The 19,447-nt window shown below is 31.2% G+C and overlaps 2 protein-coding genes across 2 annotated transcripts in view; one reads left to right on the forward strand and one right to left on the reverse strand.

Moving 5' to 3' along the window:
* MetRS-m (Methionyl-tRNA synthetase, mitochondrial) overlaps window positions 1–11,756 on the reverse strand; it is a 57,222-nt gene extending 45,466 nt beyond the window's left edge. The window contains exons 1-3 of the mRNA XM_065515148.1: window positions 11,561–11,756; window positions 10,685–11,488; window positions 9,905–10,075 (exon numbers count right to left, since the gene is read on the reverse strand). Coding sequence (XP_065371220.1) covers window positions 9,905–10,075; window positions 10,685–11,488; window positions 11,561–11,654 — 1,069 coding nt within the window. The 5' untranslated portion in view covers window positions 11,655–11,756. The remainder of the gene's footprint in view (window positions 1–9,904; window positions 10,076–10,684; window positions 11,489–11,560) is intronic.
* Window positions 11,757–13,586: 1,830 nt separating this feature from the next.
* On the forward strand, window positions 13,587–14,847 carry LOC135950112 (uncharacterized). The gene is made up of 3 exons (XM_065499669.1): window positions 13,587–14,093; window positions 14,154–14,282; window positions 14,343–14,847. Exons 1-3 carry the CDS (start codon window positions 13,674–13,676, stop codon window positions 14,712–14,714), a joined length of 921 nt encoding a protein of 306 aa, XP_065355741.1. The 5' UTR covers window positions 13,587–13,673; the 3' UTR covers window positions 14,715–14,847.
* Window positions 14,848–19,447: the final 4,600 nt, after the last annotated feature.

Below are 19,447 nucleotides of genomic sequence, written 5' to 3' on the forward strand. Positions count from 1 at the left end.
AATATTTCTTTATTTATTATTGATTTCTATATATCTAGACCCTACTGTAACTTGAAATATACTAAATACAGATCTTTTTAAAAATTTAGTTTCAGAAACACATGAAAACGTATTTTTTTTAATTTTTTATTAATAAGTTTATATTGATCTTTTAAACATTTTTTTTGGAATCGGAGATACCAATTCTATATAAAAAGAGCGCAAAATAATTTTGTCCACCTAGATTTTGATTTGAAACCACAGTGCACCACCATGCTTAACTGTAGCAAGTAAGTTTTTCGGATCCATTGCTGTATTTGTTTTGCGCCATACTTTATCAACTTATCAGTGAACAAAACTCGCTTCCAGAATTCCATGTCCTTTTCAAAGTGCTTTTGGGCGAATTCCAAACGAAGTTTGCGATCCGTTCGCTAATTTATGAGGATTTCTGCATTAATTACCATTATTATTTAAGGTTCTTTGAATAGTTCATGGATGAACAGTAACTTCTGATCTTGTTGCTAGTTCTTGGGCCAATTTTGTGGTATTTACTTTTGGATTTTTGTTGACTTCTTTTAAAATGAAGATTACATCTCTACGTTGTAATTTCTTTGGGCGACAACTTGTACCAGTGTTTTCAAAGTAACTGAATATTGCTTGATCCGTAGACTTAACAAACTGCATTGCTTATCTGTTTGTATTAAAAAAACCAGGACATACTGTGGTCGTATGTAGACTTTTGTCAATGTTTTTTTTATTGTTTTTTATGAATAATTTTGCAAGTTTACATTGCAACAACATTTTTTTTGGTGCATAGCAATACAAATAGATTTCAAACAAAACTGCATTATTGTTTTTTTATTTACCGGGGTTTCTCTCATAAAGTGGCAAAAATTGTGGTCGTACGTAGACTTATGTCGACCACTGTATGTATTTTAAGTTAAAATACGTTTATGAATACAATTTTAAGGAATTTTGCTTAAAAATGCTGTTTAAAATTTTTATAAATACGGCTTAGCAACTTTAATGCATAATAAAATTTTGCTATTCACAATCCTGCAAACATCCTTAAATATTAAAATAACAAATGACACTCAACTGAGAGAGATTAACTTTCATAGATTTCAAATCAATAAACAGTGTTTAAAACATACAGTTAAATATTATGTTATTGACGAAAATCTGTAATAGAAAGTAGCGTTTTTCGCGACAATTTAAAGTGAAAATATCTCGAAAACTGCAAGTACGATTATAAAATTTTGGACAGATTTCTGTTCAAAGTTAAAATCTTGTTTAAAACTAAATGTATAGAAAATGCAGAATATTATATTGGTGGTGGGTATATAATATTCGGCATATCCGAATATAACATTTACTTGTTTATTAATTAGTTTTAGGATGTGACAATTGTCACCTATAGAAACAGTCCTATCACCAATTTGATAAAGAAGAGTATAATTTTGCTTCAATACTCAGCAATTTTTATCGTTTTGTTTATGGATAGTTGGAATCACAGTCTATTAAACGCATAACATCAGAACGAAACTAAGGGTAGGGTCACACATGGCAAATATTTGCTCAAAAAAGCGTAACCACTTTTTTTAGCAAAAATTTGTTTGACGTGTTTACTCTTACAAGTGTTTTCTAAGATCAAACAGCGTCAAATAAAATAAAACAAAATTTTTTGTTTTGAATCATCCTAAGTAAAATAAGTGTTTGAAATAAATAAAAGAATTCAAATGTATTTTATTTAGTGGTTACTTCTTTTTAGTCAAATATTTGTCATGTGTGACCCTACCTTAAGTTGTATCACTTTGAATTTATTCTATAGGTATGTTACTAAAATAATTAATTTTCTACAATGTACAATAACAAAATTAATTTTATATCGAAATTAAATTTTATATTTTATTAAGTAATGTAAAGGATATTATTCATACACAAGACCTTAAGAAAATAACCCTCAAATAGTTTTCAAAACCAATTTTGGTCTCAAAACAAATTTTAATTAATAATACCACATAGAAACAAAAGATTTAGTATTAGTATTATTGAAATATGTATGTATTCCATTTGTATGAATATGAATGAAACATATTTATGACCACCAAAAATTTGAATATGATACCACATTTTATATATTATGAAATTCAAATTTAATGCTGCTGTATTGCAGGCATATAACCATTTGTTTCTTAAGGATACGAGTAAGTATTGTGTCGAAAAAGGATCAATTAAAATAAAACTTACACTTCAACACTCTACAATTATTGTCAAATGTTAAGAAGAATTTTGCAAAGATAATCTTTGAAAAGATTTGCTGCTACAATAATCAACCAAGTGGAAAATAAAAGCAATTGAATTGTAAAACTCAGCCTTTATATTCTAGCATTCGTATGGAGGAAACAAAAGACTTTTACTAATTAAAATAAGAGCAAGAGTTTTATAAAGTGGGCCAATAAATTTTTGAAGAAAAAGCTAAACCAAACCATTTAAAATCAATTTCAATTCAATCAAAAGAAAGAAAGAAAGGGGTGTTTAAAATAAAAGAATAATAAGAAGGTAAATAATACCCAACTAAAAATGGGTGTAGTGAGAATTCTTCTATTGATTTATAAATGTTTTTTTCAGCTTTAATTTTAAAGGTTAAGGTGTAGTTTTTAACTAAATATAAAATGACATCCTTATGGTAAGAAAGGACTCTTGAACTTGAACACAGTGCAGTGTATTACATAATAAACTTCAGCTACTGCTAGGGTTTTTACACCGGCAATTCCCGGAACAAATTTCCCGGGAATTCTAACAATTTTTCACTACCCGATTCCCGAGATTTTTGTTATTCAATCCACATAAAGACGCGGATTTTGAGCTCATTTTTCTGTAGAGCAAACACTGTAGAATATATTGCAAATCTGATTTCATCAATCGATTCTGCAGAAAAAATTAATACAATGGACGTTTTTTGAACGCTTAAAAAAAGTTCCAAAAAGGGCGCAAATTTCGTTTAAAAAAAATATTTTTACAATGAAAAGGCATTTTAAAAAACTTTTTTGGGCAGGCAATATAACTTACGCCCTGTTGTGGGTTTTTTAAAAACTTTTTTTAGGGTTTAACAACTGGTGAAGTCAGATTAGTAATACATTAAACCGTTTTTGGTATACAGAAAAATGAGCTCAAAATCCGCGTCTTAGGAGCGTTAAACCTCCTTAAGAATGAAAACACCGCCATTATTTTTATTTACGCAAAAGTTCCCAACCACTTCATTCTAAATACTTTTTAAAATGTATTATAACATGTGGCCGAGCGTTGTCATATCTGGCTGCATATACTGGGCGTTTTTCAGCCAATGCTCGCTTCAAACGATTCAGTTGCGTTCGGTACAGGTTCCCTGTGATGGTCGTTTTAGCAGATAGGACCTTTTTTAACGCCATGCATATTTTGCTTTGGTGTCGATTCAGCTTCGGGTATCGTAATGTATCCATTTTTCATCGCAAGTAATGATTCGGTGCAAAAATGATTTTCTTTTATAGCGTCTAACAACATTTCAGACATGCAAAAAACATTTCAGACATGCAAAAAATCGTCTTTCAAGGTCTATCGGCTTTAATTCGTATGGTACCCAATTTTATAGCTTTTGGATGAATCCTGCTACTCGCAAAAGTTTTGAAATTGCTGCTTAAGTAGCTCCTAATGATTTTGCAAGTTCTTGTTGGGTTTAAAAACAATCTGCATGGAGTAATGCCTCCAATTCAAGGTCTTCACACTTTGTTGGCAAACCGGTTGATCTTTGTCTTCCGTGTCAAAATCACCACTTCTCAACCGCACCAACCATCTCTCGATGGTACACAATCGCCATAAGTTTTTTTGAGCGGCACGTTTCTTCAATAGTAGTAAAGCAAAACTAATTTAAAAAAGGCCCATTTTGGATTTTGCAAAAAAAAATGCAATAATTGAGTTACAAAATATTTATTTTAATAGATTATCCCACTCGCATTCCACTAAGTGACCAAATATTTCTTAAAGGAAAAGACCTAGGCTTTCTTTTGAGCAAAATTGTTTTTTAAAAAAAAGGTCAAAAATTTTATGTCTTGGATTAGAAAATATTTATTTTGATGTATAAGCGACCAAAAACCTCTTAAAGGAATGGACCTAAGCTTTCTTTTGATAAAAAAAGTTAAAAAAGGGCCCATTTTGATAAAGTTAGATTTTGCAAAAAAAAAGTCCAAATGTCTTGAGTTAAAAAATATATATTTTGATAGATATCCCACTCTCATCCCACGAAGCGTCCAAAAGGATCTTCAAGGAAAATATCTAAGCTTTCTTTTGAACAAAAAAAATAAAAAAAGGGTCCATTTAGAAAAAAAAAATTCAACAAAGTTTCTGATTTTGGAAAAAAAAGTCAAAAATCGTATATTTTGAGTTACAAAACATTTATATTGATAGATATCCAAATCCCACTAAGCGACATTAAAGAAAATATCTAAGCCTTATTTTGAGAAACAAAAAAAAGGCCCATTTTGAAAAAAAATTCAAAAATGTTTTTGATATCGGAAAAAAAATTTTAAAAAATTTTAATTTATTTTTTTGAAATATTAAAGAAATAGCTAGCTAAACTATTTGGGACACATTTTGCTAAGAACAATAGGTAATAAGTTACATGGATGAGAAAAAAAATGTTGACGCCCTCTAACTCAGATCTCGTTAGATCGGACCCCATCTTGTTGAAAAATTGTGTCTGAATTACTATCCAATAGAACTAACCTTGGTGCAAATTTCATCCCGATTGGAAGACATCGATGTCAAAAATTAAATTTCCTGATTCCCGGGAATCAAAAAAGGTGGGGATATTAAAAACCCTAGCTAATGCTGATGTAGATGCCTGTGTGTTTCTTTCATATCATATAGATTGTTGTGGGAATTTTTTTTGAATTCCAAATAGTATTGTCATGTCATTGGGACAATAAGTATTGGGTGTGTTACATATAAGAAATTCTTTTAACATTTATATGCATTTAATATCATCTTTTCTTTATAAAGAAAATGTTTGTTAAAATTTTTTAAGCTAAAAAAATTTTTAATAAATATTAAGATAGAAATTTAAATAATTCTATTTTAATGTTATCTACTTTTGGCTCATTTATCTACAAATGAGAAAATAACACTTTTCTAATTTAATTCCAAAAAAATAAGAATAAAAAAACATTTCCATTTTAATTAAAATTTTCACAAAAAAAAAACTCAATCACTAACACAGTACCTTGAGCTACAAACTAAAGTATAGAAAACTTTTCATTTATAAACTCTATCCAAGAAAGTCCTTGTCACAAATAATTGTCTCAAGAATTGTTTTAAACACTACAAACAACATTGCCTTTAAAAATGATCTCTGTCCCACACTTTCATCACTTTTTTTGTTTTTGTTTTTAAAAAGGAAAACTTTTTTTGTATAATGTTTTATGCAAATTTTTGGATTTATTTTTCTGGTTTTCATTTTGACAACTAACCCCAAAGGTCGCCTACACAACAAGAACAAAATAGCAATACAAAGCAAAATATAATCTAAGTAAAAAATCTCGCAAAAATCTAAACCAAAAAGTAGTTGTTGAGTTGTTTGGCAGTAAAGAAACTTTGAAAAAAATAGAAAATAATATTACAGACAACAAAATAAATAACTAAGAGTGTTATATTTGGCTGTGCCGAATCCTTTATACCCACCATCCAATATAAAAGGGGCATCGATTGTTGTGCATTTTGTATAAAAACAATTATCTGGATCAACCGATTTGGTTAGTTTTATATTTACTAGAAAATATCAGTGGTAAATTTTACCTTGCATTTAAATGTTATAGGAATCAAAATATGTATGTTGTGAATCGAACAAAATTTTTGTGACTGATGGGCATATCTAGATCGTCTTAGAATTTTATAAGTTCTACGACCAATATTTCGATATGTTACAAACGGAATGACAAAATCAATATAACCCCGCTATTCTTGGTGGTGGGTATAAAATATGTTTAAATTACAAGTACAATACATGTAAATGAAAATATTTAGTAAAGGCCAGAGAACAAACTTCATGGATGGCATAAATTGTATAAGTATTGTACTCGTATGCTAGACTAACGAACGTAACGAATGTTTCACACTTTTTGCTGATGAGAGCAAACAGAAAAATTCAAATTAATCTTTGAATAAATAAACAAAGTCTGCAAGAATAATATTAAATAAAATACATACATGCTTCCACATAATTTTTTTTAATATTGGTACTATTTACCAGAGCTGTAAATGAATCATTAATTTTTGAATTAATTCGAGAATAATTCATTAGCTAATTTTGAATTAATTATTTTCAAACAAAAAAATGAATTGAATGAAATTTGAGTCAATTCAAATGAATTTGGTAAAACTTAACTGCAATTCATTTCCAACTCAAATGAATTGCAATTCGTTTCCAATTCAAATGAATTTGTAAAATGAATTGCAATTCATTTTGAATTAATTCAAATGAAATAAGAAAAAAGTATTAGCAATTCATTTCCAACTCATTTGAATTGATTTTGTAAATAAATCTACAGTAATTACTGTCGTTTTGTTATTCAACTAATTTTGTATGTAAAAGACAGCATGCATTACTCTCGTTTTGTATATAACCTAGTATAAACCAAAGACAAAAAATGTCAGGTAGCGGCAGAATAGCAATTGAATTATTAGGTATCGGCGAAAATCCTATCAAAATGGAAACAATTTTGTTTATTTGCTAAAAGAAACTTAAATTTTTATTTTTCATTCCCCCTAGATCTGGTCTTGAATTTGAATGATTGCAACTCCTTTTGGATTTCATTCACTTGACTAGCAATTCATTTGAATGAATTTAAAATCAATTCAATACAAATTGGAAATGAATTGCAATTCATTTTAACAAATTCATTTGAATTGGAAACGAATTGCAATTCATTTTACAGATTCATTTGAATTGAAAACGAATTGTAACTCATTTTTATAAATTCATTTGAATTGGAAATGAATTGAAATTCATTTCTGACTAATTTTCCTTTGAATAGATTCAAATTTCATTCAATTATTTTTTGTTGTGAGAAGAATTAATTCAAAATTAAGCTAATTCGTAACGAATTAAAATCAAAAAAGAATTAAATAAATTATTTCTAAAAAATAAATAAATAAAAATCTAAGCAGGGAGTTTAGGCATGCCACTATATGAATTCAATATTTGAAAAATGAAAGCGGAATTTACATATTATTCATACCCTTTCAAAAGATCATCTTTTAGTTTAGTTTGATATTGAAAATGGGCAATATCGGTCCATGATTTCTCCTAGCTCCAAACAAATTTCCACCTATAATACTGTTTGAGCAGTCATAAATACTTCCAAGTACTCTGAAATTATACTGTAAAGTATAATAGTACGAAACAAACCTTATCAACAGAGAGTATTAGTATAAAATATTAAACAGCTAGCTTGTTTCGTGTTTTCAACAGACAGACAGACAGACGGACATAGCTACTAGAACGTCTTAGAATCTTATGAAGACCCAGAATATATATAATATAATCTTTGACAAATATTTTAATGTGTTACAAACGGAATGACAAAATCAATGGTATAACAAGTAAGAGTGATATATTTGGTCAAGGTTAAAATTTTTGGTTGAAACAAAGTGTTTTGGTAAAAAAAAATGGTTAAAGAATATTTATAGTTTCAACAAATTTGTGTATATATAAAACTGATTTTTGGTCAAATTTGTGCGGATACCTATATAAATCAGACATTTATGACCGATAAAGTTCTATTTCGGGAGGACGTTTGTATAGGAGCTAGGAGTCATAATGAACCGCTTCTATCCAAATTCAATAGTAATCGTCCTTGAAATACATATGTGCAAATTTCTTCGAATTATCTTCAATGTTGCGAGCTGCAGTTTGATTACAAGGTCGGACATCTCGCAATCGAATAAAAAACTGATCCTGAGCAAATTGGTATAATTTAAAGTGGGTGCTGGGACAATATTTTTGCTCGTTACATGCCCAATATACCGTCTCCATTATGGTGGTGTAGCATATAATTATATACATTACATGATTGGTATTGAACGATAGAACAGGGAATATTAAATTGCGAACACGAATATTTTTTCAAAAACCTTTCCAATAGATTTCTAAATATGTATGTATTGTTAAAATCTTATGCAGCGGACTCTGAATGAAAACAAAAATCTATTATAAGGCGTTTTTTTGGTTTATAGAGCACAATTTTATACTCGATTCTATAATTGAACCAAAAAATAATACAAATTATTCAACTGTTTCTAGGATCTAGTTTCAAGCATGATAATTAAAAAAAATAGCTGATGAAAGAACTAATGCTAGAATGATTTGTAAGAAGGTGACAATTTCGAACAAAAATTATTCAAAATTCCATATTCGTCTCTGAGCTGTTTCTCATTGAACAAACAATGAGCTATAATAATATATAAAAAATTAAAAAAGCATTCACTAATCTTCTTTCCAAAACTAAGCGAAATCAGTTTAAATTTAATCTGTGAAGTCAATTTTAAGTGGTGATTAGTATATAAAGCAAGAGAAAGATCATGGCGCATATTCATAAACGTTCACCAAGTGTTAACTTTTTTAAGTACCTATTTTAGTTATTCACAATTGGTTACTTTCAGCACAATTAGTTAGCACTTAATCATGGGTAAAGTTGTAACTAAATGCCAACTAACTAATACATTCAAAAAAACAGAGGATTGATTTCATTTTAATACATCTATACAAAAAGAAAATAATCTAGGGATGTGTTTTTTTTTTCTTTTTTCAACAACATTCTATTGAAAAATTTAATTTTAAATGCCCTTATTTTAATTGATTTACATACAAACTATAACTATAAATTTTGTATGTACTTTTTAAAGAACAAAAATAGTTTCTTAATAGCTTTATAAGACTTTTAATTAATTACAGAATATATTGATCAAAATATTATCGACATGTCAAAGCAGTAACTAATTTAGTTATGAATTGTGAATAAGATCTACAACTATCTATGAACATTTTTTTAGTTTCTGTTTTACTAGTTCCGACTTTAGTTATGATTTATGAATATGCGCCCATGTATTTAAAAAAAATTTTTGGAGAATTATTTTTAATAATATTTTTTTGTGTAAATATCCTCTATTTACATCGTTGCCGTTATTGAAAATTAAATAGAGATCTTAATCGCTCACTAAAAAGATCTTTTAAGTACACTATTTTTAAGTATAAATTTATAACTGATTAAAACCTATAGGCTAGGTTGTTGAAAACAAATAAATTAACCCGGCAATTCCCATACCCTCGCCAAAGGGAGAAACAATTTGTTTTTATTAAAAATAGTAAAAATACGTCTAGTTTACACTATAAATAAGTTTAAAATAAAAAAAAATATAGCTAGTTGCGATTTTATAGCGGGGTCACCAATAGGTGACACTGGGCGGAGAAAAAATAATTTTCTAAAAATGCTTGCTGATATTGTTAGTCTGAATATCTACCAGTATTTATTAAAAAAAAATATTGTGGTACTTAACCGTTTGGCATTTTTATAACAACTTATTTATCATAAGACTCACACCAGTATGTTAAAATCAAAAACACTGCTTAAAGATTTTTAAAAATCCCCTAGTTAATAAATTCTAGAGTTGCCAAAATAAAATCAGATATAAAACAGGATCTTGTCTGTATATAAATAATATCAATATTAATCAGTGATATTTGTTTCTATGTTTAAAACTACCGTTAATGTTTGTCACCTGTAGGTGAGTTGCGGGAATTGCCGGGTTAAATGAAAACAACGAAAAAGTTATTTTTCTAAATATAAACAAAATGTTGGAATTTAGAATAGGAAATTAGTGCTTATGTACTTACTGCCATCACTGTGAGCAACGCCCTCACGTAGCAAAAAATATCGCAAACCTTCCATGGTATACAATTCTGAAGCCACTAATGGATCGACCACATTATTTTTGCTCTTTGACATTTTTTGGCCGTCAACAGTCCAGTGGGAATGAACAAACAGCTGTTGTGGTGGCTCTAGACCTAAAATTATATTAATGCACATATTAAAATATTTATGGACAATACATATACATATTTTGAAAGTTTAGATTCAACAAAACAAAATTTAAATTACTATTAAAACTTTAACCCCCATTAAGTATAAAAACTTAATTTTAAAACTTGTGAATTACAAATTTAACAAAAAAAATTGTGTGGTTTGTTTCATTTAACTACAACTTAAGCTACGTTTCCGCATACACCGTAATCGGCAATGAAAACGAAATTCCATACATTTGCACCGAAAAAATGTTCTGAAACGAACTTTTTTTCGGTGCAAATGTATGGAATTTCGTTTTCGGTGCCGATTACGGTGTATGCGGAAACATAGCTTTAGTGGTAGCAAAAGTAATGCTTGAAAAGATTTTACATAAATTTATTAATTGAAAAATGGATATTTACTATATCGCCGGGTTAATAATTCTGTGAGCTGTGTAAATTTTTAACGTCTAGCTGTTAAACTAAACAAAGTTATTTGCAATGGAAAGCAGCAAATAATTGTAATGCTTACTTTAAATTATAAATATTAAATAAAGCGTTATCTTTTTTGCTAACCAAATAAATGGCCCACAATTATTTTAATCCATTTACCTGCTGCTATCAAAAATGCGGGCCAATATATTCCATGAAACTTCAAAATATCTTTTCCTAGAACTTGCAATTTAGGAGGCCAATTTGTTTTAAACTTTGGATCCGGATAACCGGCTGATGTCAGATAATTAACTAAAGCATCCAACCACACATAAATTGTTTGGGTGGGATCATTAGGTACCGGTATAGCCCATGGTACTCTGTGAGCAGGTCTCGACACCGAAACATCCGGCAAGGGTTCAGACAACATATCGAATAAAATCTTTTCGAATTTTAAAGGTTTCACCTTATCACCCTGTTTCAGCCAATACAATACTTCAGATTGTAATTTAGATAAACGGAACATATAATTCTGCTCCTCAGTCCATTCGACGGGGTGGCCTGATTCCAAAGAAAATCTTTGGCCTGATGATTCGTCTAAACGTAATTGAGACTCAGTTAAGAATGTTTCATCCGACACACAATACCAGCCCACATAATTATCGGAATATATGTGATCTTTTTCTTTGAGTGTTTGCCAAAAGTGCGACACCGCTTTTTTATGGCGATCTTCTGTCGTGCGAACAAAGTCAGTGTTTTGTATGATAGCTTGTTGAAAAACGCTGCGATATCTGGACGAGATATCTTGGCAATAGTTTTCAACGGGTATGTTATGAGCAGTGGCGGCTTGTTGTACTTTGGTGCCATGTTCATCGGTGCCCGTGCATAAGGTTACGACATGGGCCCGTTCGGGATCCCTTATCTTCTCATAACGGCATACAGCATCAGCTATAACGGCCGAATACAGATGTCCAATATGTGGAGCTTAATTGGAAAAAGTTTGACATTGATTAAATTCTAATTGGAATGTCAATGTATGTAATCTCACTAACTTACCCGCATTTACATAGAATATGGGAGTGGTTACATAAAACGAGGTATTGGCAGCAGCACACAATCTTCTTATGTTTTGCACTCTCGGTATTAACATGATTTTTATGTATTTTCATTTATTTATTAATGATTCTTTTATTTAAATTACGAAATCACACCAAAATTTGCACTCGCGATAAAAAAAAAGCCCGGTACTGTTGTCTCAACAGCTGTTATTTGTTATTGTTGTCATATGTTTGATGTTGGGCAAGAAATACATCGCTGTAGTGGGGAGTTTTTAGGGTGCTACATGATGCTTACTCTTATTAGTGGTTAACAAATTATTACTGATTTTTAAATGTAACCCCGTCTTGACGAATTTCTTAACACAGCGAACAATTTCTTGTCAATTACGCTTGTCTAACCCAGCCTTTATCGTCTATATATAATTTGCGAAAACCTAAGTACATATTCGACTATAGGAGTCGAAAAATTCATTTCAATTTAAGGATTTTGTTAAATATTCATCGGCTTCATAAAGCGACACCAACTTTCTTTGTTGAAAACTAGTATCATAGGGAAACTTAGAAACGAGATGTAATTGTCAAAAACCTAACTCTTGATCTTTTATAAGTCATATTATTTGTTGTATTTTTGTTTGAGAACTCAGAGTGTCTAGTCCAGTGATGGCGCAACATCAAAATATTTGTATAAAAAAATAAAAATTATGAAATTATGAAAATTTGTACTAGGATCGCCCGCCGGTGGTCGACCACTAATAACGAAATTATACAGTTACTTTTGAGTATTTTCACGTTTGTGTACATGTGTATTTAGATATACATACATAAACATGTTGTTGTTTTTAAAGCAAATTTAAAACACTTTTTAACACTTTTATGGAAAGAAAAAATAACCTTTATAACCATATATGTTTCATTAATATTGGTGGACAATAACATACATAAAAGTGTACCACAAAAAAACGTGTGGCCTATTTCTATAAAAGACTAACGAAATTATACAGTTACTTTTGAATATACGTAAAAATATTTTTCATGTTTGTGTACAAATAAACGTGTATTTAGATGTGCATAAACATCTTGTTGTTGTTTTTCAAGCAAATTTAAAACGCTTTTTACCACTTTTATGAAAAGATTTTTAAAAAAAAATTTATATTGTGCACATCTAGAGAAAATACCCTTTTAAACCATATATGTTTCATTAATATTGGTGGACAATAACATACTTAAAAGTGTACGAAAATTCAAATACAAATTTCAAATTAAAATTACATATTTTTTTCGAACATCCAAGAAATATGTTTAGTGAGTATGTATAACAACTGACATATTTAATTTACATGTATGTATTTGAAACTTTGTTTGTATTTACATGTACAGACTTTTTTGAAACGAGTCTTTTACCAGAACTTAACGAAAATATTCAAAATCTAAAACAATCCAAAATGGACTCCAATGGTATACCGAAAGATTTTATATGCTTAGAAAATACTATGCTTTCGATTTCTCCAACATCTACAATCAGCGAGATAGTTTTTTCCAAGTCAAGTTTTATTAAATCTAAAGAAAGAAATCGTTCAAAAGGAAAATATTTAAATTATATTCTTTTTTTAAAAGATCTCACAAAAATCCTAAAAAAATTCACATGTGTATACAAAAAGGATCTCAAACACCATATTTGCTATTATTTTTTGGTTGCATTGTTATGTTTGTTTTTGTACACAAAATTCGTGGTTGTATTTTCAGTTTAAAATTAAAATAGAAATTATTCGGTTAATCTAATAATTTTAAATTAACCGAATAAATCTAAACCCCGATTAATTATTTGCTCGATTAACCGATTAAACCAGAAACCCGATTGGGTCAAAACAATTTCGAGAATTTTACATTTTTAACGGCCACATTTGTATAACGACCCTGTGTTCAATCATGAACATAATACAACCCTGAGTGGTGAATTAAAAAAACAGCTATGTTATCATTTTACGATGAATGATATTATTGTGGCTATGTTCAACTGTGTTTTATATTTTGCGCCTTTTGTATTATTTGTTCATATTTTATTCATGATTTTAATATACTAACAATAAATTACCAACTTAATATCTTCGGAAATGGGCAGAATTTGTCCCATACTACATCATCCTCTTAATGATGGAGTTTTAATCGATGATGATGCTATAATACATTTTATACATAAAAGGAATGTAGATTTTCTACGAACTGAACTTGTGTGCCGGTCATGTAAACATGAAGTTACGAAATTATACAATAAAAAATTAAAAAAAGCACGCAAATTGCATGAATTGCGTAAAACCCGTTTACATGACGGCTCACTATCCACATTTAAAACAAGTCAAGTGTCGTCTGCTGTGTCGGTAACATTAGACAGTTCTGTAGAAAATCGCAGAGCCAGCAGTGTTGGAATACCTTCACCATACGAACTGAGCGGTAGAACAAGTTCCATTGAGCGAAATAACCATAGTATAAATTCTGGTAAATTTATAAACACAACACCAGGCAATGTCATCTCTGTAAGCCATATATCCAAGAGACTTTCAACTAGTATTACTAATAAAAACTCTATATTGCAGGAGAATCAACAAAATTCAGCGACTACATCCGACCGTTCCCTAGAGAATGGTAGAGAGAGCATTGTTAGTATAACATCAAGTAGCATTGAGCAAAATAACCACAATGGAAATTCAGCCAAAGTTATCTCTGTAAGTCAAACATCGATAAGGCTTTCAACTAGTATTACTAATAAACAATACATATTGCAGGAGAATCAACAAAATTTAGAGAAAAATGTGACAATACGTAAACGAACCATAAAAGATTTTTTGATTGCCAAACCAGTATCTCTTACATCAGACTCTTCGAACCATGAGTCTGATGTAGTTAGAAGACATTCCCAACAGCCTTCAACAAGCAAAGTGACGACTACCACTTCTCAGCACGCTGTAAACTCTAATAAACGTCCCATATCCGCTGTTATTGATAGTGATGACGATGAAAGCCTTAGTTTAAATGCTGTTAATGGTATGCGTCTACCTCATATACAGCCTCTTCCACCCAAACGCAAACCAGTTACTTCAAATTCTTTGGCACGAGATATTATGGATGAATACATAAAGGACGTTACCGGGGGTTGATCGATTTATTTATTATTATTTTTTGTTTAAACTTATATTTTAAAGTTAAAGTGTGTGTTAAATGAATTATATGAACAATTATTATTTTAGTTATTAAAAATGTTTTAAGAAATAGTCATTGTTTTGAGACAAATAGCAGTATTCCAAATGAAAAAGAAAGAACTATTTGGGTTTTTGAGTTTATATGAAAATTAGAGTGACATTTTCTAATATAAAACGTGGATATAATTATAGTTCGTTATGAGGTTCAGGGAGGTGGCTCAATGAAAAGACAGTGTACATTATTATTTTTTAGCAAACATAAATTATTTTTCTACCATATTTTGATGTATAAAATTCATTATTATCATTATTAGAAATATTTTCATTGTGCTTCATATTATTATTTTCATTATTTATCATTGAATTTTTTTTTCTTGGACCAGCACTCAGGGGATGACCCCTACTCATGCAAAGCATTGTGTTGGAACTAGGAAAATAGGTTATGGGAGGGAGGATAGAGGGAGTAATGTTTGTGGACATTTGATTTGAATTTTCCTATATTGTGTTGCCTATTTCTTCTGTATTTTCATCCTCTATCAAAAATGATCTTGGTTCCTTACATTTTTTCAAAATTTTACCTTTAAACCAAACTGACATTGGATTTATCTTGAAATATATCTTCACCTATTTAAATTGGTTTTAAAGTAACTGAATTTCTATTGTAATTTTTCGGGTCGGTTATGGATGGCAACCGAACTTCAGGAGGGTAATTATGTAACTCCTTTCGTTCGAATTTGTATGCTTTATACATTGTATTTCGAAAGTGTTTCGTTCGAATCGAATTTCATAATAACCCCCCAGTTGCGTTGTCAGTTGCCTAAATGATATTACAGATGGCAACTGGAGCTATCATTTCTGTTGATAAATTGGCAACCAGAAATTTCTGGTTGTCCTCTGGCAACGCAACTGAAGTTCGGTTGCCATCCACTATCAACCCATTAATTGTTTTAAAAAATCATTTATTTTTTTTTTCGATTTACCAATTTCGGTTTTAAATTATCTGCAACTAGGGTTGCCAGCCGGGCTGGACTTGGCTGGATTGTCCAGCTTTTTTGATGCCTGTCCAGTTTCAAGCTAAAATTTAATTTGTCCAGCTAAATTGAAATTTTGGACAATAATATCCATAAATGAAAATTTACTTACTTAACGTGTATGTATTTTTTGAAGAATGGAACAAAATAAATCCCAAAAAGTTTTATGGGAATACATGTCATATGGAATTTCTGATAATGATGCCAATGAAAAAGAAGAATGTAAACGTGAAGGATTATCAGAAACATTTTTATATTTCACTATGCAACAAATGAAGACTTTTGGAAAAACACAAGATCATGACAGTATAGGTTCGACTCTACTACCAAAGGGTAGTAAAACTCTATACTCAGTTTGTCCATTTTGGTGACCCAATTTTTGTATGTGCGCCAAAGTTTTTGAAAATCTGTGGGGCCATCAGTTTTTGGTTAACAGATAATTCAGACTTTGTGATACGGCTTAACTTTATATGGCAATAGTATAGCTAAGAGTCCGCCAAATACATTTTGTGCACTTTTGTTGAAAAAATATAGGAAGAACATTTTTTTTTTTACTTTTTTTAGAATAACTTCCAGGGACTCATAATTTTTCACTAACAATATTTAGCAAAGTTATAGCTTTTTTCTTCCTATATTTTTTCAACAAAAGTGTACGAAAAAGCTATTTTTTCAGTGTTAGTATGTATTTAATTAATTTATTACTTTTAATACTTTCGATTTAGCAATCGATTTTGTACCATCGATTTTTCGATAGTTTTTGGCAAAAAATTTCAAAGATTTTTAAACTCCCTCAAAATTTGGAGTTATTTTGAAACAACTGTTTTACGGTAGGTCGTAGTACTTTAGTACCTCTAACTCGCACATTTTGGAACCGATTTCAAAATTTTAATCAGTTACGGTAAGATAAAGAATTAACCTGTCATAAAATATATGTATAAAATTCATTTTAAAGCGTATTCAGTTAAAAAATTAAAATCGGACAAAAACTGACTGAGTTACTGTTCGTTACGTTGACGGACAATACTGAAAACGGTTTTTTGCAATAACTTCAGTCATTTATATACAGCCCAATTATGAAAAAAGAATTCCCCGGGAGTTTTTTCCCTTTTCGTTTTTTTAACATAGAATTTGAATAGGAAAAATGAGAAAAGGGAAAAAACTCCCGGGGTATATGATAATGTCCAGTTTTTTTTTATTTGTCCAGCTTTTTAAAGGCCAATGTCCAGCTTTTTGCGAATCTGAATCTGGTATCCCTATCTGCAACAGATGGTAATTTGGTGCGTAATTTTCTACTCATAAGGATTTCAGCAGGACTTGTCTTTTGATGCTGTGGATATAATTATAATTCATTAGGAGGTTCAGGAAGGCGGCTTAATGACGAGACAGTGTGCATTATTATTTTTAGCAAACAGGATACATTTAATTATTGAAAACGATTAACGTGAATCCGCCATTTCAAGCAAAAAAACAAGTTTTGCCGCCAAGATAATTATGAGTACTAGGATCGTAAGTCAAAATTCGACCACTTTTTAAACTCTTTAGCACTTTTATGGAAAGAATGTTGAAAAATATATAGGTACATCTAGAGAAAATAACCTTTAAAACCATATATGTTTCATCAATATTGGTGGACAATAACATACTTAAAAATGTACCACAAAAAAACGTGTGGCCTATTTATATATAAGATAAAGAACTCACACAAAGTATTAAGGTTTATAACTCAATGCACAAATATGACAGATGTTGCGCATTGAAAAGCATTGTCATGCAATAACAAACTTGCAACATTATCAAAACAGAATCTATTGAGTTTATGGACACAGCATTGCAGTGTTGCATTGCAAACTGCGTTTGTAAAGTCAACCATAATAATTTAAATTAAAAATTTTTAAATAACAGGAAAGATGAAAGCATAAATGTACATATATTAAAAAATTTTAAACTTCTGTAAACATACTATTTATACAGAGATTCCCAAAGTTTATCACCAAATCGAAAGGTGCCATAACTTTTGCAAATTGCAACAACTGTCAAATGTATAAAGCAGGAAAGGAATTACATAATAACCCCCCCACCGGTTTATTATACATTATAAATTAAATATACAATACACACCAAAAGTTATGGGTCTTTTTAACGATATTCGTCATAATTTTTAAAGCTATAGGTTTGCTCCAGTCAAACTCACCAAATTTTATCCAAATCGAAGAACATCGGTAAATATGAAATGGAAGGATTTTAAATATGTTTATGAGATATGCTTCATTATCATCGCATCACTGGGTGAGGTTTGGCCGGGGTCTAGGCTTGAGGTGGTATCTGTGAGTGAGATACCCCGAAAGCCTAGATCCATAGCTAAAATACCAGCTGAGCCATCTAGCCCGGAGGAGATCTTGGAGATCCTTCAGTGCTGTAACCCACAGCTTCCAACTCAAGACTGGAAAGTTGTTAAGGTTACGGACGCTGAGGGCTCTTCAAGGAAAGCGATCGTTGTCCTGAATAAGGACTCTTTGGGGCCGCTAAGGAAGGCACAAGGGAAGGTCTACTATGGATTTGGTACGATCATCCTGCGTGTCTACCGTAGCGACAACAAAGGCGATACATCCTCAGGTGATGTAAAGCCCATGCTCTCGGAAGAGGGCATGGATTGCAATGACGCCACTGATCCAGCCGACACTGAAGATACCAACTCAGTCTCCGAACTAGTTGGTACATTCTTTGAACGGATGGATGAGGTGGTGGACGAGGACGCCCTCCTGAATTCTGACCAGGAGGACGCCGACGTCACTATTGTAAAAATGGAGCATGGTGAGGGTGACCCAGATAAACCTTCACCACTCTAAAGCAGCATCAGCTGCACTGCTCCTCCGAATTGCTCAGAACGGGGAGGAGCTAGTCATGGTCCAGGAACCTTGGGTCCATCAGGACCGTATCTGTGGACTATGTTTGAAGGGCTATAAGCTCTACTTCGCTAAAGGCGCAGGTAAAATTAGATCCTGTATATTGGCTAAAAGCTCTTTGAAAATCTTCATTCTGTCTGATTACAGTAATGAAGATACAGTAGCAGTCTCATGGGAAACTAATGAAGGCTGTTTGTTATGGCTGATATCCAGCTACATGGCGCATGACCACGGGGAGCATCCACCAAACGATGATATCCGTAGTGCTGTGAAAAAGGCGAATGAGTCCAGGATACCATTGGTTATCTGTGCTGACGCTAACTCGCACCACATTGTATGGGGTAGCAGCGACACCAACACAAGAGGTGAGAGTCTTTTCAGTTTCATACTTAATAGTAGTTTGGAAGTAGTTAATAGAGGTTCAGAACCTACCTTCATTGTTTCAAACAGAAGTGAGGTACTAGACTTAACACTTGTGAGTGCTGAGCACCACAGTATGATTAACAATTGGGCTGTCTCCGACGACTGCTCTTTTTCTGATCATCTATATATTGATTTCAATATCAGTGTAACTTATAGGAATGATAATACCATTCTAAATAGGAGGAAGACCAATTGGGAGTTGCAGAGTGATGTACTCTCCCGGTCTCTACCAAACCCGCCCACTATTGAAAATAGGGACGATATTGAGGTAGCAGTTGAGGCACTTACAGAAGCGTTCCAATCAGCTACTAATTTGGCCTGTAAGCCGAATATC

This window comes from Calliphora vicina, chromosome 1, assembly GCF_958450345.1.
Source record: "Calliphora vicina chromosome 1, idCalVici1.1, whole genome shotgun sequence".
NCBI classification, from domain to species: domain Eukaryota; kingdom Metazoa; phylum Arthropoda; class Insecta; order Diptera; family Calliphoridae; genus Calliphora; species Calliphora vicina.